The sequence below is a fragment of the Rhea pennata genome, chromosome Z (assembly GCF_028389875.1).
Source record: "Rhea pennata isolate bPtePen1 chromosome Z, bPtePen1.pri, whole genome shotgun sequence".
In the NCBI taxonomy this organism is placed as follows: Eukaryota; Metazoa; Chordata; class Aves; order Rheiformes; family Rheidae; genus Rhea; species Rhea pennata.
The window spans coordinates 38,179,863-38,205,684 of NC_084702.1; the positions used below are offsets into that span (position 1 = coordinate 38,179,863).

A 25,822-nucleotide genomic window follows, 5' to 3' on the forward strand; every position below is an offset into this window, starting at 1 on the left:
GACCAATTTCACAAAAAGCATCAGGATAACCCTTACACCTTCCCCTTGAGTTGTTTCTTGTTCTTTTCACATCTAGGAAAAGCTTGCATCAGTTCACACCATCAAGGTAATTGTATCAGGAAAGTATCTGGATTTGTACTTTTACCTTGCAAGTTCTACAGGACTTGAAGATCCAAAGCAACACGGGGTACTCTAGGCTATTTTTTAGTTCACCTGCAGAACTACACCTACCCCTGCAGCAGGCAGGGCTTTAGAGAACTGCCTGGCTGACCTTGAACTGAGGACAGTATAACATTGATCGGCATCTCATCACTGACTTTGGAGGAGGTTTCAGGAGGAAGCATCAAATTCTTCTAAATAACATGGAGGTGCTTACACTGTTCTAATTCCATTTGCGTATTTGGATCAAAGCTATCCTTGGCCCCATAATTTGTTCATTTAGATTTACCTCCACACCTACAACCAGTTTGGCTCATCTTAGTTCTCCTATTAAAAAGGAGAACATTTCTATTATTTCTGTTGTCATCTCTTCTTCTTTCAAAATGAAGAATTTCAACATATGAAAGAAATTCAAACACAAATTATCAGATTTCCTTTTGTTCTCCCCTCCATGCACGATGAAAAATACATTCTGTCCAAGCAATTTAAATAGTCTAAAAGCCCTTTAAGCAGCCCAATACAGCACTTCAGTGTTACAAATTTTGTTACAAAACACAATTTATTAGGTGTATAGAAGAGTCAATAGGTTTTCTCTGGATTAGCCTGCCACAACTAATTTAGCTAACCATACATTTCTGAGAGGTAAATGCTTATTTTTCAGATTGGGAAATGGTCAAAAAGAAATGGAGCGTTTCATCCCAAACTGCCATAGTGGTCTACAGCAGAGCTTGGCATGAAACCCAGAGCTGCCAAAGTACTAATTACGTACTTAGCCTAGTACTAATTCTTTCCTTCTTTTTATCCCTAAAATCACTGCCATGCTTGTTTCGATAAAAAGATCCAGAATAAGTTAGACATGGATTCTTAATCATCTTATCACGGTGAGCAGGATAAACCAGGTGCAAGCTGAAACTGCAAGACTGTGGGAGAAACGCAGTTGCTGCTGACTCTTCCTCGCTTCTTCCAGGGCTAGTAAGACATCGTCTCTACAAGCCTATCAGTTTGGCATCTCATACAAAGACGAGATCCATTTTTGAAGAAAAAAGTGCCCATTTCTCAAGGTGATGAAAGCAGACATAGAGCAAGCACTGTGCCAAATCCCCCACGCAGTGATCCCCAACACTGAAACCTCTGTTGGCTGTTAAGAAAACCTAAAGTCACACTGAAGGGCATTTTAAGCCACTGTATAACATGGACAAATTCCCGCTCCAGAGCGGCTGCAAACAAAATATTCTTCATATGGGACTTCAGAGATTCCTTATATTGTTTTAAATTTAAAGAAGTTATCTAGTTGTACAGATATATCTAGTTAAATTCTAAACACTATAAAAAATTGCAGTTTTTCTTACTTATAAGAATTCAAATAAATAAAACAAGCAACAGTACAAATACTACATGCTTTTACATTTTATGTATACCTGTGTATATAATATGTGCCCATTCTTTTGATATTTGAAGCACTGTAAATATCTGAGCTTTGCCAAATTGTGTAAAATAATTGGGCAAATAGCACAATAAAATAGATGCCAGTTTTTTTTTTTTTTTTTTTTCTTAAAGGCAAAAAAACAATGATAATGAGAAAGAAAACAGGCAAGTCTAAATATGATGAAACAGAAATACCAAAGCAAAAAACATAATTTTGTAGGGGATGAGGATCAAAATGAAACTCAGATCACGCACAGTAGCTATGAACAATACATAAAGAAAAGGTCTTTGCTACAAAATTCACATAGACTTCCTCAGAGGAACGTCATGAAATTTGGAGGAAAGCTTAAGGTTTATATATAGATTAATTTGACAACCACTATATATTACATCAGAAACCACACTGACTGTTTCCCAAAAAATAAGCATATTGAAAAGCTCACAGACCATTTGCTAGTAACTGGCCACCTAGATTGAGGGCCTGGAGGACCAAAATAAGCAGTCTTTTCCAAAAGAGGTGTTAAACTGGCCAATATTAATAAAAAAAGACATTTGAAAAATACAGTTTCTACCGTTTGAAAAAATGAACAAACAAAATCAACTATCTATACCTGCTTATTTTTAAAAGAGAGAACAGAAGCAGAAAGTAGACCACTAATACTCAGCAGTGTTGCAAGGCAACAAGGAAACAATTTTACGCGTTAGCCACAACCTGAGCGCCTCTGTGTCTCCCAAGATCCGAGTGTGCATCACAGACATACCCAAACACACTGAGTGGAAGCTGATGGTAGAAAACAAATTGGTGAGACAGAGGGATGATCTCTAACATATTAAAACAGCTTAACGGGTTAAGAAGTTCGTAACACTCAGCCTTTGACGAAGCCGAGGAGTTCCAGATTTGAGTCCTCCTCCAATCTCCTTATGAAGTCAAACTGGTGACAAAATTCTGTGCGTGACTTCTAGGGATTGTAACCTTGAGATATCACTGCAGTATTTCACTGCAAGACAGGTGTTCAAACCATGAAGTATAACTTGCCAGCTGCAGCCCAATAAAGTAACATACGTGTATGAACAAATGCAAGAAAGTTTGTAACTTTTCTTAAGTGGTATTAATGGAAAAAGTTGGCATACTTCAGATCTTCAGATTTTAAAAGAAAGGCAAAGCTCTAGAACTAAGTAATAACTGAAAATAATTGCTTAGCATTTAACCAGATATGTACCACATGACTTCTAATGGAAAAGGTATCAAATTTATCCCTAATAACAAACCTTGTATTGCTTAGACCTTCACATGTACAAGTATTCCAAGCAACACTTCACTCATACATAAATGATGTATTGTCAGGTCAATGTCTTCTAATAAAACTCTAGAGAGAGATGTATTTATGTTCAAAGTACTACTGAAAAAACTAAATACAAGAGCCAGGGATTGAGGGGCACAGAAGACTTGCAGACTTCATGGATACTGCACACACTAACCAGGGATAGGCCATCTTAGAATATGCTATTCAAAACAAGACAAGATTTCTTGGCATGCTACAAAGCAATTTTTGTGCACAATTGAAAACAGATTTCTTTTAATCTATATGTTTTTCAAGCACTTTCTGAAAAAGACAATGGAAATACAAATTCAGCTCACTGAAAAACTATTAAACATCCGAGATAAACATGCTGATTCCTTGGCACCAAAACACAGATTTTCCATCATTAAGTCTATTGAAGGAGTAAATGTATCGTTAGAACTTACTCTAACGATAAACACATGTCAGATACATATGGAAGCCCTGATATTGCTTGAGCAAATTAGCAACAGATGAATACAAAACAAATGGAAATCCTGTATGACCACATTTTACAGCAGGTATTTTACCATATGGCACACAGAACAATCAACTTTACATGTAGAGACTCCCAGGCATCTTCTTACAATATTATTAGTTAAGTCCAGAATGCGGAGGTTTTCCAGCATGCAATCACTCAGCTGTGTCAATCATCACGCAATTACTTGTATTCCAAAAGAAGGAAAACGAGATCATTACCCTTTAAATTTGGTGCTGTTATACTTTTGCTAAGTGGTTAGTTACTTCACATTTCCCATATAATCTCTTATCTAGTGGTCTCGCCACCAACTACTAATACATTATAAATCTGTGCTCTCAGTATACCTCACCATAGCTTTCTATGTAGCCAGGCTTAACAGCTATATTCAATGCCAACACATCACATCATTTTTTTTTTTAATTCTTGTAATTCAAGAATGTATCATTTATATCTTCTACAGTTAATTTTTAAAAGTTTCAAGCACTAGTGCCTCCACCACTTATTGTATAGTATTCCAGTGTTAACAGACTGATAGGCCTCATATTGAGCTGAAAGAGCCCTCTTGATTCCATAACGTCTTTTCTTTTTCCTTTTTTTTTTTTTTTTTTGTCTTTATAGCTCTTAATTTCTTAACTGTGAGCTACAGCACTTTAAAAACTAATCTGAATAGGAAAGGTGGGGAGGGAGAAATCAGAATGGTTTTGTACTTTATTTCTATATGATTTATAACAAAAAGCTGAAAGACTTTCACATAAAAGTAAAAAGAGCAAAAGACAGCAGCAGCTGTTTTTCATTTTAGAAATATCAGGAATGTCAGAGATTTGTTTTTTGTGATCTGTAATGCAATTCTGAGTCACAGTACAAAGTATATATACACACACAAAGAGTTTTCTGTCTGTAATATGTGAGCAGCTGATAATCAGTTTTCAACATAAGTAATTACAATTGTTTATACAATATCAGAATTAAACATAACTTAACACAGTACGTTCTATAAGCAACAGAATAATGAAACACTTAACAGATGTATATTCCATTTTATATCCTCTTTCCTTGCAGAGATCATCTGTGCCAACTTCATGGTGTCTCTCAAAATAAGATGAACTACAGTTACCTTTCCCTCACTGGCAACACTGAGGTGTTTCTCAACCTTTTCAGATGGGAACTGTCGCACACAAATAACCTGCTGGAACTTATCACCCTTAAAACCAACCTTACTAACCTTATTAACCCTTAAAACCAACCTTATTAGCCTTGGCTGACACTCATCAATGGGTACCATTATTTAGAGCATTAGTAGATACACGGACAACACATATGTGTGCCCCCTTTCCTTAGAAAATCCAGCTAAGGATGGTATTTTCAATGAATTAAGACCTTTCATCATCAGATGTACTTCAGCTGCTCGATACGCGGCACGACAATCCTGCGAGTTCTTCAGTTGTCTACACAGCACAAACAGACTGCCAAAGAAATGACCGGCAAGACACGGAAAGCGTTTTCCTTTCTCGTTTGGTTGAAACGGGGATTCTCTTGTCCTAAGGGCATATTCCTGACCGCTCCTCCCAGTCTCCCTTTGGATCAACTTTACCATTTGACTGCTTTCCCTACAGCTACATAAAGGATACAATTTTAGGATTTCTTAATAAATGAATGAATGAAGGGTAGCTGAAATCTCGTGTTACTATTTGTCCTAAATTTGTAGCTTCTCTCATCTCACTTAATGTTTTCTGCTTGCTATCATCATTCTGACTGTGGGTTGTAGTAGAATACTAGTATCACACTTTTATTATTACAGTTGGAACTTCCATTTGTAGTGCTTCTCTCTTCTCGTGATAGTTTTATGGTGTAACACACTTAATTTATTCTTTCACAACACAGCACCACTCTCATTCGCATACATCCTAACTTATTATCCCTGTAAAAATGGTACTTGGCAACACTATTTAATTAATTATCCTCCTGCCAGCTCTTCAGAATATCTATTGTATCAGGGATGTTGCTTGATGTCAGGTAGTCTCATTTCCCCCATTTATTTTAGGTTTAGCAGGTTGTCTAATTTGCCTTCATTATTTATTAGATCAGGCCATTTATTTTCCTCCTTGGCCTTTAAGGGAAGCTGAAGATTAGCCACATGCCCCTTGTTAGTTAAATCATTGAGAATCAAGTGCTCTTCTGTGCATGCAGTCTTTCATCATTTCTTTAGTTTAAATACTCCCCTATAATCGTTTTTGTCTGTAATGACAGCCTGGTTCAGCTTTGATCAAGAGGCGGCTCATCTTTGCGACACAGCTTTCACTTATCCCTGAAGTTTCACTATTTCCTAAAACATCTAAATCTCTCCTTTCTATAGCATGCATTCATCCATGCATTGCAATTCTGGATCTCCACCTGTCTCTTGGGTATTGCATAGAAGTCTGAACAGTGTTTCAGAGAATGCTATCACAGAGATCCCGGACTTAAGTATTTTGGCTTTATTCAGTCAAAAGAACCCAAAACACACACACAGAACCTTAGACATCTCCTGTGCATTTTCTTCAAGGAAAGCATAAGAATATGAATATTTAACATTTTCTTGTTTTGTTCCCCTGACAGCTCATTTACAGTAAAATATTTATATGTATCACAAATACTTATTGAAAACAGGAATGAAAGTTGACTGCTTTCATGGGTGCTGTGATAATAGTCTTTCTGGGCTGGAAATAGTACAGCCATGTACTTGAAACATGATGCTTTAAGTCCTCACCAGCAAGAGAATATCCATGCTTGGAGCATTACTCTTCCCCACCTACCTTTTCATCCATTTATACTCTTATAGGAATATTTATCGTGTCTGAATTATCTACATGATCCCAGCCACACACTGTTTGGAAAAATGAGTACTGATGGCTCTCTGAGCTCTACTGGGAGCAGTCTGCCTCCCCACGTTCCGCCTGGATGCGCCAAATACCCCAAATGAGCAGCAAATCAAATCACTTTTGAGACTGGTCCCTGTCCAAGGGTAGGAATATCCTTAAATAATTTTGACCAATCAGTTTGGATGGGCAAACTTAAGTGATACAGCTTCTTCACGTGGATGCAAGTGAATGACAGAAAGATCCTCGGATTAGTAACTTAAATTTGACAGGAAACAGGCTTTGTGTGTCAGAAATGCACATACCATCTCCAGGAAAAATTGACAAAGGTATTAAAGTTTATTTCAAAACTGAAAGGATTCGAAGACTTTAAAAAGATTCTTTCAGTAATGGGCAAATCCTAACCTGAATTCATTGCAATTGTTACTGTGATGTTGAAGATGACTGTAACTTTAGGTCTAGTCATCAGACTGAGACCATCTCCTTGCTCTGAAATGGTGACTCTGCTGAGCTTAGGGATGTAGGAAGCAATCTGATTTGAATGCAAGAGGACTAATAAGGAAGAAATAGGCGAATTAGCCCAAAGAAAGAAAAATAGAAAGATTGGGTGGGGGAAAAAAAACAGTGAACCAAAAATGAGAGGGCAGTGGACAGAATGTGGGATAAACAGAAGGAGACTGATCTCTCCCATAGGAAGTGTAGGAAGAGACTGACACTGGTTAGACCAGCAGACAGAGAAGGAGATAGGAGAAGAGTGGAGAAAGATTTGTCTAAGACTGACAGACTGTTAATTTTATACTGACATAAAAATAGAGGTGCAACCACAGCAGTAGGTTATGGCCTCGTCTACACTATGGCTGTACCAGACTAGGCTCTAAAGTATAAAGAGGGACTGTATAAAAGTATGCATAAAAGGCATGCTAAACATCTCACAGTTCAAGTGATACTAGGAGCTCTTGGGTAAAAACAGCTACACAGAGAAAAGTATTTACACCTGAATGTGACATTCATCATGGAATGCAAAATTCTTCACTTCATCAGTAGTCTTCAGAAGACCGCAGTCATTCTTGTTTAAAGTTAACATCTGGTGTTTGACATGGAAAATTCTCAGGAAACAGTGGTTTCATACATCAAGAGCAACTTCCATTCAAACAGATTCAAAATACTCAGGGGAGATCAACTCTGCAACACTGATTCCCAGCATCAGTCAAATTATTTTAGTTTGTGTTACAGGAAACTGTGCTATTAAATCAATGCAATACACCTTCAAAAACAAATGTTGGTGACATATGCAACTACTGCATACAGAAAGCATATCTAGTATCTGATATGCAAACGGCTACCTTTACTTCCATCATGATGCAAGAAAGGAACTGCAACATAATATCATATCTGCAGGAACAGGAATGGGTAAGTGTTATTTTAGTACCTACAATATAAACACATTGTTGGAGAATGGACACATCTTTGTGCATAACAAGAAATATATATTCATTCTGAACTAAAAGTGAAAAATGCCAATTCATAAATTTGGACATTTAGAAACTCTTAAGTTGATAATGTTTGTAATAGTTGTTGCTTAATAAGCAGGAAATAAAAAAAAAAAAAGAGAGAGATGGTTCTCATGACTGAAATCCAGGTTGGTGAGCATTAAGTTATTAAATGTTTAGAAACACATTCTCACACTAGTTACACACTGAATACCCACACAGGATTTCTAATTTAAGGAAAGTGTTAACAACAAGAATTTAGATAATGAAAAACAGAATAAAAAATATTCATGAGTCCCTCAAAAAGAACAGCTGCTTTCCTCTACCACAGCCAAAGTCAATTCACAGAAGAGCTACGTGCAAAGAATTAGTGATGAGCATACAACACAAAACAGACGGTCACATCACTATTACACAAAGACTGATTCATGCAGTAGCCCTTTTGCAACAGCTTATTGATTGCAAACAAAATATTTTCATAAGCAAAGAATGTTAAAAATCCACAAAAGTAATTATCTAGTTATGCTGCTATTAAAGGCACTAACAACAGAAATAATTTTGATATCAATTAGAAGCTCTAGCATAATTATAATTTTTTTTTTTTTGTAGTTAGTATAATTCTTGGATGGGAGGAGGGCAGGGAATGGAGGGAACTGTGGGAAGATCCCCAAAAGGGCCAAGTGAAAGGTAGCAACTACTCTGTCCTCGATCCAAAGCCTTTGAAGTTAAAGTCTTAAATTAAACTGCAAGGGACTGAGTCAGGCCCCTTCTATGGTTTATTATCTTTTCAAAAGTTAAATGCATGGAAAATACAGGTTTTGATTTTACATATTTTCCATTACAAAACATGTATTTTTAATAAATTAAAGCCAGGTTCTCAAGTATATGTTTAGGAACATCAACTAAAATAAAACCTTTATTTTTTTGAAAATTAGGAAATACAGATACAATTGTCCTCCTTGGATGCAGCTGGGTTGTTTTTTTTTTCCCCCCTTTCCTTCAGTGAGTGATGAGAGATATTGTGGACCGACATACAGCTCAGTCTCAGGCCATCCCTTGTACAGTTTAACAAGCCAGTGAGACAAATCTGAGAACTGTTACTTTGATGCTAGGATTTAAATACTCGTTTAAAAAGAGATAAAGGTAATATGTAATCAGATCTGTAACTTCAGCTTCCTGGGGAAACTGCCATTTGAAGTTATGTTGTTAGAAACTGGCTTTTGTTTGTTTTCTTTCGTTTCTTTTTTTTTCTTTTTTTGAATATTTGTAATATGATGTGATGTAGAGAAAGCTTTATCCTTTTGTTTCTGTCAGTCCATTTTGCCCATACATCTTCACCTTATTCTCCTGTCTTCCTTGCCCAGCGACTTCCTCAGTACCTCATCAGAGACCCAATGAATTCATGGAGGAGTTTGGTAGCTAGAGTAGCGTTTTCTCAAGTGTGAAGCAGTAGCACTCTCATCTGATAAACCATAGAAAAAAACTTCTTTTCTACCGTCGTTCTGCAAATCCCTGAGTTGCTCCCAAACTCTTATGAGCCATACAGGTAAACAGCCAGATATTAGATTCACTGAGAACACCCCTGAACTTTAACCACAGCAAAGGGAACTCTGAACATCCATGAAAAATACCCAGACCTGAAGCTAGACTCGTAGAGCTCATCATGGGTTACATTTCTGGTCTAGCACAAATTTCTCATCACATTTAGAAATTCTGGCAAGTTTTTCAGTAATCTTAAGACTTAGTGGGACGTTACATGGCCCTAAAACTTCAAGGATCACACAATATACTCAAATTTGCTGTGTAGAATCCTCTGCTCTACAGACAAACATCTACAAAGCTTCAAACCTGACAGAACTGGAGAAATAGATAAAAGCAGGTGTTCTAACTTCTTAAGGGTCACCGAGTAGAACTCAGAGCAAAAAGAGAACACTACGCTACTGAAATACATGAGGATATCTGGAAGCAAAAAACAAGAGAATGCATTTATCAACTGCAAATTGATTTGCAGAAATACTAAGCGTATACTAAATTTAAGCTCTGACATTAATGTTTACTTGTTCTGTTGTCATTCTTCTTTCCTTATGGAAAGGTGGTATTCTTGCTCTTTGTAGCTTCAGTATCATTTTTTTTTTTTTAACATATATGATGCGCAGAAATTTGAAGCATATAGATTTTATCATTTAGAAAATCTTTTGATTTAGGACAAGATGGCACTCCAGAGCTTTGGTTAGAGTAAAGAATGCCACTGTGCTGGAATAGGATTCCATAACTTTCACCTTTTAAAACAGATTTTTTTCCTAATGTCTTTTATACCAAAGACATATAGGAAAAAAATTAAACTAGATACTACAGTAAATTAACCACTTATTGCTATTACTATTGCAAAGGCAACAGAAGCAATTGCAGTAAAGACAGAGGAGTTCACAGATGGAAAAATGTCTCCTTTTTTGGAGAGAGTACAGATGATTCATACAGTGGCTTTTACAGGTTAATATCTGTTATATTTTTCTGGAATCTAACCTACCTTATACCTATGTTAACTACATAATAGTTAAGATCTTCGCCTGTTCCTAAGTCAACGCCCTACTTGTAATGAACTGCATTTTCAAGACTGGCTTCCGATTTACACCTTTGAGGAGCTACAGTAGGCATATTATTCGGCAACACAACACTCAAACCAAGCCACCCTTACCAGTTCAGGTATATCTTCTACAAGGAAAGCTTTAAAATGCAACCACAGTTAGAAATATTGGGAGCAGCAAAGCTCAGATAATGGATATACTATCCCCCTTTTCCTGTATCCACCCCCCTCCCTTTTTTTAAAAAAAATGGCTGTCAAATATATATTTCACAGAAAGCAAGTTTAACACAAAACCTTAAGTCAAAACTAGAAAATATAGGTTCTCTTTTTCAACAGCTGTACCTAAACACCAACAATATAAAGTCTAAAGATGCATGGCAACATTTTTATTATTTTTAGAGCAGATATCACCTGTTGATCAATGGCACCAGTTGCAGCACTATTAAAAACAGATAAAGCACGTTTCAGGAAAGGTAACACAAATAAATGCCCACCTACTGCTTTTTGCCTTTTATTAAGGTGATAAGCTCTATAGTGTTTCCATATATTAACAGAAAAAAGATAATGTCATGTGGCTGGTGACTCACTAGCTCACTCTTCAATTATCCTCATTTGATTACCTTATTAGAAACCATCAGTCACAAAATTTTGTGCAGCAATCTTGAGAACTAAATCAAAATCTTCAGTTAGAGTGCAACCTGCTAAACACTTAGCACAATTTTATTGTACTGACTGAAAACTATGCAAACTCTGAATACGAAAGTATGCTTATTTTACTCTGAAAAATACATGGGAAAACATGGTAATGGAACATAAAATCTCAGCGGGCAGAAGGAATTAAACAAATATCTTGACTACATGTCCACTATGCAAAACTAATATTCAGCATTCCACAGCGAATTAAAAGCAGATTGCCTTTTATCAATGAAAACAAACCTATTCCAAAAAGGAAAATAGCCACAGGATGTTTTGCTTCGAATATTCTGAAAGTCAAGTTAATGAAAAGGTAAACAGTGTGTTCTGAATTTCGTGTGACCTGTAGAACACTCCTGGGGACAGAAAACCACCTCGCAGTTAGTAATAACAATGACAATAATAATAAAGAGCTGTGGGAAAAACAGAAGTATTATACAGGAGAGTTTAAATTTTGTTAAAGCATAGCAGTGATACCTGCTTTACTTGAGGGTATGCTACAGTCAAACAAAAATAGCAAGTAATAAATTTAATGATAGCTTAACCACCGCTTGTCAACAGAACTGCAGTAATTCCTTATACATGTACTCATCCTGCAGTGAGGTAAAACCCCTCTGTAGGTTTAAACCAACCTCAGCACGCATCCAAACGATTGTTTTGAAACAAGAGAGACTCATTCATTACTAGGCACAAGATTAACATACTCTCCTCCCACTGAAACACAGGACCAGCAGATGAAAGTAACAGAAATAAGTACAATTCTAAAAACTAAAACAACAATTTCATGAAAATACCTGCACTATCTGCTTTCAAGGATTATGATCAAATAAAAGCCTACTTTATGTAAATACAAAAAGTATAAAGTCAATCAAGACAATGAAAATGTGAAGTCAATTATTCAAGAGAAACCTCTATATCCAAGACTAAGGAGATTTCACAGCATTGTCTTACATTTTTTTTCTTCTTCAATAATATCTGAGAAAGTTCTAGGAGAAGAAATGAATAGACAGAAGAAACTGGTAAAATTAATAATATTCCTTCTGTATCTTAGGCAATAAAATTGTTCTCTTAGGCAATAAAATTCCAATTGTAAACTCTTAATAGCATCAGCTACTTCATTCTGGGGCTTCTCTACCTTTCAAGAATGCAATCCACATAAACTTTTGAATCCCTAGCAGAAGGCATCTCCCACAGTAGTAGATGTCTTACTGCTTGAATGCGAGCATCTTTTTCTGGTGAACTTCTCCAAGTCTCCTCACACATCCAGAACCTTGTCACCTCAACATCATTTCTAACCTCTAGGCAACCAACTTCTGACTAGCTTACCTTCTGACTGGAAATTCTTGGTCAAGTAACTGAAAAGACAAATGCTGCTTCTTGCTCAGTGTCAGTATCTCTGTAACCCTTTCCTTATTCTCTCCTATCATTAAGAGGAGGAAAAGTAGGTAGGACAGTTCCCTCCAAACGTTCCTCCATGAATACTGAATTCCTCTTATACTGTATTACTTTTCTATTAACCTGATTTTGCTCCAGTGAAGCACAAATACAGTTGCACATTATGCTGATACCATTTCTACTATTCAGAGAAAGAAAAAAAAGATACATGAACTGCATCACACATCACTGTGCTTCATAATATGGAAGCTGCACTACAAACTAAGGATATGTTATTTGAGAAAACGCCAGTTTTGCATTAAAGTTTAGTCTGCTCTCAGCCTCAACTATTTCAGGGAACATCTTCCCACCTTTATGTCTCCATTTCATTTGTTATATGTTATCACTAGCTGAACAGTAAACGTTTAACAATGTAGCACCAACGGGCTTCTGAAGAGACATACCACTGAAGTTAATGAGCCTCAAGGGTGTTCGATTTCCACTGTATTTCATGCCATCTCCTATGTTTTATTCACATTTGGAAGCTTCTGCCTGCATGTTAAAGTATTAGAACATTTTCAACTGTTTTTCAACAGCTGTTGAAAGTTTAGATTATTTATATTAACTGAACCATAGAAGTGCATTATACAAACATAGCAAATACATTTCTAAGACAAAAACCACTGCTATGCTTCCTGATATTCTATTCCAGTCACTAGGGATTAACTCACCAAGCCCTGATGACAAGCCACTTGTGCTAAACATCTGTACAAATTTTTGTAGGCATGTCTTAGTGTATCCATTAAGAAAATAATCTACAATTGAGAAAAGTGTAATGTAACACATGTAAGGCACATACTCTCACCAACATATGCACTTTTACCTGTAAGGTTTCATGTGCGCTCTCACATTCACGGAAGCAAGAGAAAGAATCAGAAATCCAAACTTTACCTTTCTGCAGACACTTTCAAAATTAACTTCTTTCCTGAGAGCAAGTCTGGTAACTTGATCTGGCTTTATTTCCTGTGGATGAAAGATACATTTATTCTTCTTAAGATGAGATTCTACTAAATCTTTCTAAGATTCACCTTCCTCTAACATTACAGCTTCATGGCATTCTCTGCTGATTTCTTAAAAGAGGAAAAAACAATTTCTCATATATAGATGTTTTTAAAAAGTAAATACTACACTAGATCAATAGATTTTAATTTCAAAAATATTAACCTACACTTAACTATTAGTTGTATCCAATCTGATTGTATCATGTCTGAGGGCAATGGAGATTTTCAACAGCAAAGTATGCAAGATGGTGTTTTTATTTACAGAAACATTTAAAGTGCCGATATAGGTGTGCTAGAAAAAAAAAACTTCGGAAAGTTATGAGGCCTTGCTTATCTTAGGCCTTAAAGTTACATCAGAACTTATAAACATATGTAAACACAAATGGTTAAGACCATGAAACCAAAAGGAGGAAAAAACCCAATCAAACAAAAAACTTAACTCTTCCTTTCTGAGAATACTACACATGCAGAGTTTTCACTTCTGGACTTAAGCTTTTCCATTAGCAGCTGAAATAGAGGAATGGAAATCCTAGACAAGCAGAATTCTTTAGAAAACACATATTTCAAAGAAACATGCCCTCACAAACAGTTTGCCCCTTATTTTTAAACATATACTGTATTTATATTGTATGACTAAATGCCTTAGTAACCTTACAAATGAATATACTGAATTTCAGAAATCTAATATTGGCTTTTTCTTGCTGGGGCACTATGTCAAATAAATCATGTTGCATACCAGTTGTTTGCCAGATGGCCACTTTAAAAGCAGTTTAACTACAGTGTTATGCAAGACCCAAATAACTTCCACATATTCATAGTTCTGGAAAATGAAGATTGACTAAACTTCTTTGTACAAAAATGCGATAGCTGTCATCCAGACTATATCTCAATACTGCCAGTTTCAGTACCGGAAGAGAACAATCTATAGCTCAATTTCTGAAACTCCATGAAAGTGGACAACTTAAGTTTAGATGACAGAAAATAGCAAATTTGCAACATTTGCAGTCAATAAAGAAGAAAAACTAACTTGGGGCTGTATATGCAAATGTATTACAGTCTGAGAAAGTGAGACAACATGTCCACCTTTGGGCTGCTCCTCCAGCTGCAACACTGCTCAGATACAGTTGAGACACACTAAATGAAAATCCCTAAAACCAATTACCATGATTAATGGCTTAGAATAATCAATGTATTATCAAAGATTCAAATATAATTCAAATTATGCAAGATGTGGTATTTTAGAAGTATCTGCAAAAAGGTATTACATTAGGGACTATTCACCAACTAAAACTATTGTTCTTTTCTCTCGATATCCCTAATTAACCATCCTTGATAAGCATTCCAACAGTTTTATTTAACATTCTACTCCATTTTTCCCCCCAACACATAAGTTTCTATATTCTATCCTGTTTTTATCCTAAATCTAGGACAGTTTGTCTGTACATTTACATGGCTCCTCCTGAAATTCCATCCAAGTACTTTATTTTCTTATGAAGGGTCACAGCTCTCAATCAAAAACCTTAACGTCTATTTATCAGATTCTCTATAGAGATGATCCAAATATCTTACCTAGATTTTTAAGGTGTTACGGAAATTGCCTATGTCTCAAAACAGTGAGTAAGTATATACTGATAGCAATTACGTGACAGGATGAAATTAAGAAACTAAAATTCCCTTTATGTGTCAGAAGAGCTTCCCGACAGTGAAATTTAGCAGTCCGTAAAATTATCTCCCAAATGTACTGGTGGGAGCCCAATCACTTGGCGCACAGAAACCAGACTGGAAAAAAACACCAGTGAATATAGGAAACAATCTTACACTGGCAGATAGACAGACTGGATGACCTCATAGAATCTAGAGATGGAAAAGACCTATGATTCAGTTTTCCATGACTTCCCAAAGTATTTCACAGATGGCAAAATTAGGACAGGGTGGTTAGGTGACATGCTCGCAGTCACATAGCTGGCCAGAGGCTAAGACTGACATTTGGAACCCAACGGAGTTAAATCATACTGCTTCTTTATGTTAAATGGGATAATTTTTTTGAATTGTATCCCAAACAAAACTGTATCTATTTTCTGTCCCTTTAGAATTTAAACACAAAGCTGGAGGGATGGGGGAGGAGGAGGAGGGGGGGAAGAAAGAGAGGTGAAGAGGTAGACATACACAAAATCTGTACTAGAACTTCAAGGGTTTAATTTTTATATGGCATTACTGCGTTAACTATGTTAGAACTGCAGAATCATGCCTGCTAGTGGAGTTACAATCACAGTCTGGGACGCAGAGCCATGAATGCAGCTTCACTGAAATGCTTACTGTCCAGAATGAGACCATGAGTCTCCTCATTAGGGTGAAAGCTCCAAATTTAAAGTTATGTCCTTCACTCTCCTTAGATTTAAGGCAGAGCAAATATTTTTGATTTATACAGTCTTCAGCAATACTCTGTTCTTGTAAAAGCAGCCATGAGTCAAGTTACTGAGCTAAATAGACCTTACTTCTGTCTCTATTAATCGTCAGCAGTAGGCAAGAAAACAAAAAAAATGTGTAAAATGATACTTTTCCAGTACAGTCTTCTCAGCTTCCAGATGCATTCAGCCCAAGAATTCTTGTCTCCAAGATGGTACTTTTGTATGTAATAACTGCTACAACTTAGTCTTTCATCAGTTACAGTTGCTTTTTAAAATCATGTTAATATTTGGTATCACAACATCTGGTGCCAACAAGTTGCCAAGTTCAATGAAGTGTTATGTTCCAAGTGGAGAGGAAATATAAAGGCTAGGAAGAAGCTAGACACATATGCTATTTTATGAAGTATCTGATCCTCAATAATCCCAGATTAGGTAATAAAGCACAGGTAAGACCCCACTACCAACCAATACATCCAGTGTCCTTCTCTCCTTGAAAACTATCTCTGACCGATGTTTTAAACAGCTCCCTGAATACCTAAAAATACCTTAAAAACAGAGAAGATGAAGAAATGACTACTGGGATCAACAGGTCTGTCTACATGCTTGCTGATCACGTCTTCTCCTGTAGGAAAAAGATCTAATTCTAGAATCAAGGCAAAGGAGACTGACTCTCAGATACACAGCTGACACCAATGACATCAGTGTCTTAACTAACAAACATAGGGATCCAGATGGATAACAGTTAATAAGAGAGAAGGGAAATGGATTGTTTTCTTTTGATTACAGATTGCATCCCTATCTCAAATTCTAATATGAAAGCTTTTAAGAGAAAGGGAGATAAGGGAAGAATCTCTGCAGGCTGATGCATACAGTATAGCCACACAATTATACTTTTATTTTTTTCCTGGTACATGAGACAACAGCTGCCACGGAGGCAGTGAAGAAGAAACTGGAAAGGAGGTTGTGAAGGTGGCAAAGCAGCAGCTGCCCTTTGTATCCTTCATGGCAGCAGCAGGAACAGCCTGGCTCTCAAAGTCAGGCTGCGATCACTGTTCAAACAGCTGCTCTGCACTTCCTCCAAGGGAAAATAAATAAATAAAATAACAAAAAAAAAAAAAAAAAAAAAAAAAATCAGGCTAAATGGACCTGTCAGCCAGTTGGACCTTGTTAAGGTTACAAGCAGATTACTAGGCCTTGGCCTGAGGTTAAGCTAAATAAACAGGATATGAAAAACTACTGGACATGATATAAGAAAACTGCTGGATGTGACAGATGCGAGAAGCTGACAAAATGGCTAGGTTTTACAGATCATTAAGGATGAGTTACATTAGAAACAGGTAAGATGAAGTTACTTAAGTAAACCATAACTGTATTATGTAGGAATCTACACTGAAGAAAAAGTACATCAAGCATTAACGGCATCTGAAAAGAGACACCTGCCATCAATCATCATTGATCAGAGTTGCCCAGATTATGGTTTATCCAAGAGACAAACTGTAAACTACTTTCTCAGTAAAGATGCAGTTTAACTTAACAGGAATGGAAATATAACCTCCTGAACAGCCTTCAGAAGACAGGAAAGAGACAAAAAGGCTGTCGAATGAGGCTTTGACACATCTCAGAAATGCAAGATTATTCATATAAAATGTGTTCCCAGCTATCCCGTCTAAAGCTGTTTTAGATGACTCAGAAGAAAGGTTTGCCAGCAGCGGCCTGTGGAAACAATTTAGGAATCACAAGCCTCACACTTAAGTTCTACCTACACCTCAGCTCAAGTTTGTTTTGCCCAGTATTATTTGCTTTACCTCTACAATTCAATTCAATCATTTTCCTCATTATTTCTTCACATTTCTTAGCTATCCAAGTGTTAAGGCTTACATTTCTTAGCTATCCAAGTGTTAAGGCTTTCCTCATAATCACTCCATCTACGTCATCTTTGCAAGACAGCTTTTTTTTTTCCTTAGAAAGGAAGAATTTTATATATATATATATATATATATATATATATATATATATATATATATATACATACATATATATATAAAGTAACCTAATGAGAGCATTTAGAAAATAATAAAACAGCTCAAACTAACATCAAATATTTTAGGTGAAACTTCAGCTGCAGTTTGTCACCCAATAGTTCATGCAGATCTTCTAAAATATTACTTCCTTACCCTTGAATGGGTGCTCTAGACTGGCTTTCATAAAGTATCTTACATTCTATACCATTCTGCACTGGGTTTCATAAAGTATCTTACAATTTTTCCTCAGTATCCAGTTTCATTTTGCTCTTTCCAGTCATTTTTCTAGGTTGCTTAGTGAGGAGAAAAGGGTAGAAAAAACCACTCTTTTCAGAACAGCTCTTTGGCTTCTTTTTCTATAATTTAATGACTGCATGGTTTCCCGTCATGATCAATTTGTTCCCCTCTCCAAGTTTGTAAAAGTTAGGCATTTTAATCATTCCGAGCAAAAGTATTCTTTGACTTTTAATGTAAATACTACCACTATCAAAGTATATTTGTTCTTTTACATAAAAATGGATCGTGCACTTACAAATAGGATATTTTCCAGACAGTGAAATAAATGAACTCGGGTTCAACTAAAAGGTTTCATGCTTTTCAAAAAGAAACTATACCCATGACGAGAGTATAAGGTTGCTTCAGCTAGGAAGGCCTGTTTCCCAGAAATGCGGCACTCTAATCAGTTACAACCAGACTGATTATGAAGAAGTTATTAGGATATTTCTTCCTGACAGACTTTACAAGGTCTCATCCTTTGTCAGCAACTGTGACCTAAATATACATGAATTTCTACAGAGGTAAGTCTCATTAATGAGCCATCTTAACCAAATAAATGGCATTCTACCTATTTCATACAAAACAAAACACCCCACAACCTCCTCCCTCCAAATTCTGTTTTACCAGATGTGAAAACAAAATGAGTAATATTCAGGAGGAGAATCTGGACAAAATTTCTGAGCACTTTAGGACAGAAAAGTTGAATTAGTAACTAAAAAATACCAAATTTTCACTTAAGTATGGTTTAAGTTTACTAAAAAGCTATACATATTTCATGTGTGTGTATTTATATATAAATAAAAATGCTATACTGAGATATTTATAAAATCACTATGTAGTTTCCCCCAATATTCTAGTCAATAGAAAATGAAAGCACAGTTGAGTAGCTGGCTACCTTCTTGACAGTACTTAGAAACTATCATCATGCTCACTATACCTTTTAAGCATCCTTTCAAGTAATTAAGCATATTAGACTTTCTCTCCTAGATATACTATGAAATTATTTCTATACATAACCTCTGCAGTTCCTTTCTGCACTTGCTCTTATTTTTTTTACTATGATTTTAAAAATAGAAATATAATGGGATACAGTATGTGTCTTAGTAACAACATACAGAAGAGAATTCTCATTCTAGAAGAAAAGCCCACATCTTTTCTTCCTCCTGGAAATTTAATCTTTCATTTGGCCCCCCTCAATGGAATCGAGGCAATCTGGGTCACCCTCATCTTTATCCATCATCTCTAAATTACATAAAATCCTTCCAGACAAATCTACTGATTTGTCTCAAGTGTTCCCAACTGCAACCTGGTATTGGGTAAACTTGGAGCACTATATATGCTACTTCTTTTTGTGACTGCAACTTCTGCAGTAAAAGCCTTCTGACACCTCAAAACTCAGATTTCTTTTAATGATTTCTTGGTTTAGTGATCATGGTAAGTAATCCTGAAAACACAATTTATCCTCTCTGGCCTAGAAAGGACAGGAGAATGCTTGAAAGAGTCAACTGCTCCATTTACCTTACTTGGTGTTACAAAATAGACTGCATAGTCATTAAAATATTTCATTCCTAATTGACACAAAACACTAGCTAATACATTAAGTGAATATATATTAGGTAAAAGAAATGAAAGACAAGCCATGCTTAATCTACTCACGCTGAAGTTAAAGATCTCTCTGCCTTATTCAGGTTGACTTGTGCTCCTTCCTGACAAGGTGGCAGGCAAGACTTCACTCTTTGTGCATACCTTACACCCAAGGCTGCACCTTTCAGAGAGAGAGACTGAGAGAAAGAGTCTGTTTGGGAGCCATCCTCATGGTTTATTTGGTGGCTCACTGGCACATTTCAGCATAATTTTTTTTTTATTATTTATTTACAGACACACACAAAATGTGAGAGATATAAACCTTATAAATAACACCCAGTAGAGTTCTGTGTTTGGAGACTGTGAAAGTCAACATATAACTACTCTGGTACGAGAATGTGTTTGGGAAGATTAATCCTCAACCCTTTTCATCTAGCCTAATGTAATATATGGGCAAAAAAAGCCCAAGTATTGCAGGCACACTATGTACTCAATGTTAATACACCAGATAAACCAGTATATTACTAACATATTCCTTTTTCTAAATGAACGTGACAGTTGACATTTTGAAGTTAGGAACGGCTTTATGGTTAGCAGTGCTCTGCATATTGCATGGACTATTTACCACTATCAAATTGTTTTCATACCAGTCTTATGAATATTAACTAGTGTTGTTTGAATAAAAGCTACTATACAAGTTTGCACATTTTCAGGAATGACATCTGAGCAAATGCCTCCAACAACTGTTTCCTCTTGTAGCTTTTGCTTAACTTGCATCAGCTTTATTACGTGGCCTGTAAGTTGAAAACATATAGATATACAGATTTAGAGACAAACTTGATTTCTCTGGAAAGCTAAGTACCTGTGCCATGAAGAACAGACAACTGCAGGAAAACAAAACCACAACAGAAGAGAGGTCATGGATCTTTTTTTGTTCTACCAGTCTAGCCAAAGCTTTTCCCAGCAAACTGACTGGAAATGGTAAATTGTGCTGGAAATTCTATATCATCACACACTGAAACCAGGGGTTTTATCCCGTTAAAATGAATACATTTTCTCTCTAATTACAGACAAATTAAGTGAAATGAATTATAGTTTAAATATATTGCCCTGTGTCATTAGGGCTGAAGATTATTACTATGTCTTACAATAATTATAGTATTTTCACTTATCAGAAATTAGATTCTTGTATTACAAAGGACAGTATACAAAAGGATCCTAAAATTGCTAATTTTACTCAAGAAAATACATGCATTGTTTAATTTGACTTTGCATCTTTCAATCACCTTATGTTTTCAAAAGCATTCTATAATGTAATGCTGTTTTAATTTGGTTTTAAGAAATCACATTAAAATGAAAGGCTAGTCTTCCAACAAAAATGAAAATTAATGTTTTCAATGATTAATAATAAATTGGGCAGAAATACTACAGAGTAGATTATGGAAAAATTGTAAAACTTAACTTGCATTTTAAAATAAATTAAAAGAAGTCACTAGAAGAAGTGATAAGAACAGAGCTATAGAACAACCTCAGTTTGGATGAATATATGGCATTTGATGGAAAGTAATTGTTACTAACCCATTAAAAAAGCACTCCAAAATTACAGTTAATCACTGGGAGCTTAAGAAAGTATTTCAACTTGAGCTTGTCTAGCAATTGTTCTTTTCGTAAGCTACATTAGTGTCAGGTTTTTGCTGGCACCAATCTTAAACATTACTAAATGTCTACAGTACCGCTGTCTCAGTTTAGATCCAAGTGAAATTCAATGTCAACCTGAGAGTCTTCATATAGTCAAAGTTTCACATTAAACAACTGTAAAATTTTATCTGGTTTTAGTGTTTTTTAGAAAAATAAAATTATTAATGATTTCATCCCTTCGTTTCACAAAAAAGCCAAAACCCCCGAACTATACAGTATCACCATAAACATGATTTTATGCAAATGGATACTTTCATCTAGCTAAATATCATTAGCCTGCTATTGTCATACAAGATCTCTTAAGAGAAGAGCATGAAGCTGACAGCAAGCTTATCTATTTATAGAGTTTAACAACAAAATAAAACTAAAAAACAATTTCCCCAAAATAAGAGTTAACATGGCTAGTTTGTTTAAGCTGTTGTAAAATACCCAAACTTTATTTGGCAAGTCTAGGCTGCTCTTTTCTGCCACGTTTATAAACTAATTTAATATTTCAAGAGGTATGCAAGTCAAATGCCAGCAATTACATCAGTCTAAAGAGATGAACACTGTGAACTTGGCATTTTAGTCAATTAGATTAAATGAATTGTTAATTTTGGAGGTTCCCACCTGATTCAGTAGCCACATTTAGGGAGCGATGGTCACTGTTTTTACCATTATAAAGTTATCAAGTCTGTGATATTAGGACAATTTCAAAAGTAGCAGTTACTACGAAAGTAAACTATAGTTACACGCATTCAAAAAAAGTTACACAAAAAAGGAAAAACTAAGCTCACAGCATTATTCAGTACAGAAAGTATGATGATGCCAAAATTTCATATTTGAATATTTTTTTCCCCTCAAATAGCTTTTGGTTCTGAATGTCAGCCTTCACTTGGACTCGTATAATCTGTAATTTCACTCTGTATTGGCAATTTGTTCCATGCTGCTTTTCTAATATTAAAGTAACAACCACATGCAATTTCAGGGTTAACGTATTTCCAAGCAGTCCTGTGTTGGCTGGGTCTATCTTCAGTCTTGGATTACTATCCCTGGTATTCACAATACTTGCCAGTACCACTGGTTGCCAGATGAACTGTTTTTCTACAAATTAAAGAAAAAGGGCCTCTCTCGCCAGAAGGGGACGCTACGCACAACTAGCAGACAGCCACTTCTTTCTCAGTTTAGCCTCTTCTCCCCCAGCAGATGCTTGAGCCAGCAAGACTGCAACTAAAGTAGCCAGGAAAACGATGTACTATGTTCTTGCAAAGAAACTTCCTACTGAAGACAACCATGACCGATAACTGGGTGCAATCCAGTTAATAATCCCCACCTCCTGATTCTTGTTTTAAAGTGATATGGAAAGAAAAATGAATAATGAAGAAAGAAGAATCCAAAAAAATGCAGAAAGATATGGAAGAGCGTGACTACATGGAACCACATATTCAATTCCTCCTTCTTCGGGGGGGGGGGGGGCGTGGGGAAGAGTTCAAATATCAGACACAACGGAGAAGGAAAGAATTCTTTTTTCCCCCCCATTCCCTTTCCCAGTGTGTGCCATCTCCAGGAAGAGTACTCCTCCTCCAGTCTTTTCTTAAGGCACAGAAAAGGACCGTATAGAGAGAAAAAAAAAGTTACCTTTTCTCTACCTCTAGAGATCTTGGAAGCTGTGCGAGACAGTCTTGGTGTCTCATTCACCCAAGGTGAGGGAAAAAAAAAAAAAAAAAAAAAGAGCAGTATGATAGAACAAAGACATAAGAAATGACGGTAAGAAATCCAAGGTTTCTAAATCCTGGAATTTAGTACAAGAAGTTAAGCATATCCTAACTGCATCAACATATTACAAGTTGTTACAGGCCTGTTCACTTCATTGCAACATCTTTCAAGAACATTACAATTTTTAATCATTTTGCACATCTTTGAGGGGTAAATCTGGAAGGAAGATACCTGTCAAGAAAACAAAGAAAATTTTTTTCAGTACTTACAGACTTCCAAACTGGCTACTAAAGGCTCCTGACCAAATGATGGTACATAGAGTGCGAAAGAAGCATCCAGCACAAATGTGTCAGTAGTGTAAGTCTCCAGTATTAGTTGTTTGACTCGCATCTTGGGGAATTCTAATCTAATCTCATTATTCCTTTTAGCTGTATGCCTTATTTATGATTATCCTTGCTGCTTTTCTTTTGTACTTTTCTTTTTTTTTTAATGTAATAAGAAATATCTTGAACAACATATGGGAGAAAAATGGATTTAAACAAGAGCAGATTGTCTTCTGTCTGACATGCACTTCATATACACATCTCCAAAATCCGCCTCCTAACAAGTAATAGCCAATTTAGATTCAATGAATACACAGCATTGTGAAGGTAATTCCCCCCTCCATGTGTGTTACTTAACATTTATCAATACTGAATTTCTTTAGTCTTTTTTGTCTGGTTACTTAGTATTGAGGTATCATTCTGCAGTGGTTTAGAGTCAGTAATTTTACTACCCTGAAGATTTATCAAGCTCTGTCATATTCATTCCCTTTCTCAAATCATTTCCAGCACAGATCCCAGTAGAACTTCACTGTTAACTTTTCCATATTGTGAACGCTAGCCATTATTCTTTCCATTCGTTTAGTATGTTTAACTCTGTTACTAAACTAAGAAAAAACCCTCAAATCTCTGAACACCTTAATCTTTTTACAGAGGCTTTGGTAAAAGATCGTCAAAAGCTTTTTGGAAATTTATGCTGACTTTCAACCAGTAATATCCTACATGATGTATTCATTCCTTCAAAGAATTCCCATCCATTTGCAAGGCATGACTTCCAGTTCCCCAAATCACGCTTACTCTGCCCTACCATAATCATTTGCACACTCACCAAATCCTTTCTTTAATAAAAGTGCCAATGAGTCTGTCCAGCAGTGGTCGTATTTATATCAGTATTACATTCCCCGCAGAGACCTTATATACTTTCTGTAAGCAAGAGGCATCTGTGGAGGAAATACAATTCTATACACAAGAGCAATCAGCTAGAACTAAGGACAGCATTACAACAGCTGCAGTTACCATTCTGAATTAATTAGTTTCTCAGTGACTATAAAGAGATTTATAGTAGGTCTCCAATTCCCCCTCCCCCCAACTTGAGAGAACATAAGAATAAAATCTTTCCTATGTTATTTGCAAAGAATCTCTTTTACAGTTGTGAAGACCAAGAGAATTTCTGTTGGGAATTTTTCAGGAAAGAGTCCCAAAAAGGAGAGTTGATTAAGGGGACTGAGGCAGTTTAGTATCGAACCACCGTAACAACTAAGTAGAGTCAATGTTTTCTACAGATAAATATATTTAACTTCTCCAAAATAATTTAAACTGCAAAGACAGGTTAGTAAATAGTAAAAGAATGACCAACAATCTCTCAACAATTCTCAGTAGAACCATCATATTGGTGACTACTAGGCCACAACACAGGAAGACTAAAGCAAAAGGAAAAGGAAGCAGTGCTTACAGAAACATATGCCTTTAAGGTTCAGGTGGATTATGAAGACTGTTAATGAGGAGGTCCAATTTGGTGCACTAAAGTCAAATAGTTGCGGGGCCAATGGAATAAACCACCCCCACCAAAACCAGCACACATTCTGGAAACACAGAGGCTTTCAAGATGACCACAGGAACATGATGACACTTCTGTAATTATTTTGAATAATAAGTGTTTTGGTTTGCTGTCACTGCTCAATTTTCAAATAAATCTAGTCATATGGGTTGCATTAATTTGTTTTTCTGTACTACTGTAAAGGTTGCATCTTTATGAAAAGAAGCAATACAAACAGTTATGCAAGATTCAGAAAGAAGATGAAGTCTCATCTGCAAGCCATATTTTTTAAAAAGTGAAAATACCGTATTTTGCATCCTTACGAAAAAATAAGATAGTAAAATTCTTACACAAGGCTCAAGAGGAAAAAGCTTCATCTGTAGCCCATATTTTTTGAGTGAAGATAGTTGACAACCTTTATTATAGAACTTACTTTAATGCTTTCCTTAAGTTGTCTCAAATCCAGAGAGCTGCTTTTGTGATCTGTTTTCACTTTATTACTAAGAATCTGCTGTGCATAGAAAAAAAGCAAATGATGACTGCTTCTATTCAAGTATCTTGTCAATAGAGAAGGCTTGAAAATAGATAATTACTATACAATAATATATTAAAGAAATGCTTTCCATAGGCTTTTTATGCAATTTAAAGCAATATTTGGTGTTAAAAAAATCGTTACTTCTGTTTTATTTAAATAAATGTCTTTCAGTTACTTTCTTACCCTCAAATTGAAGCTGTACAATATTTTACTCTGTTTTCCTTACAACTTACTTCAAATCTTCTTTTATACTTGCTATCTAGATAAAATATATCACATTGCTTAG

General features: G+C 35.9%; 1 protein-coding gene across 1 annotated transcript in view; it reads right to left on the reverse strand.

The window, feature by feature from the left end:
- Window positions 1–25,822, reverse strand: part of SRFBP1 (serum response factor binding protein 1) — a 70,899-nt gene that overhangs the window by 7,470 nt on the left and 37,607 nt on the right. Inside the window, exon 4 of the mRNA XM_062599693.1 lies at window positions 13,353–13,424. Coding sequence (XP_062455677.1) covers window positions 13,353–13,424 — 72 coding nt within the window. The remainder of the gene's footprint in view (window positions 1–13,352; window positions 13,425–25,822) is intronic.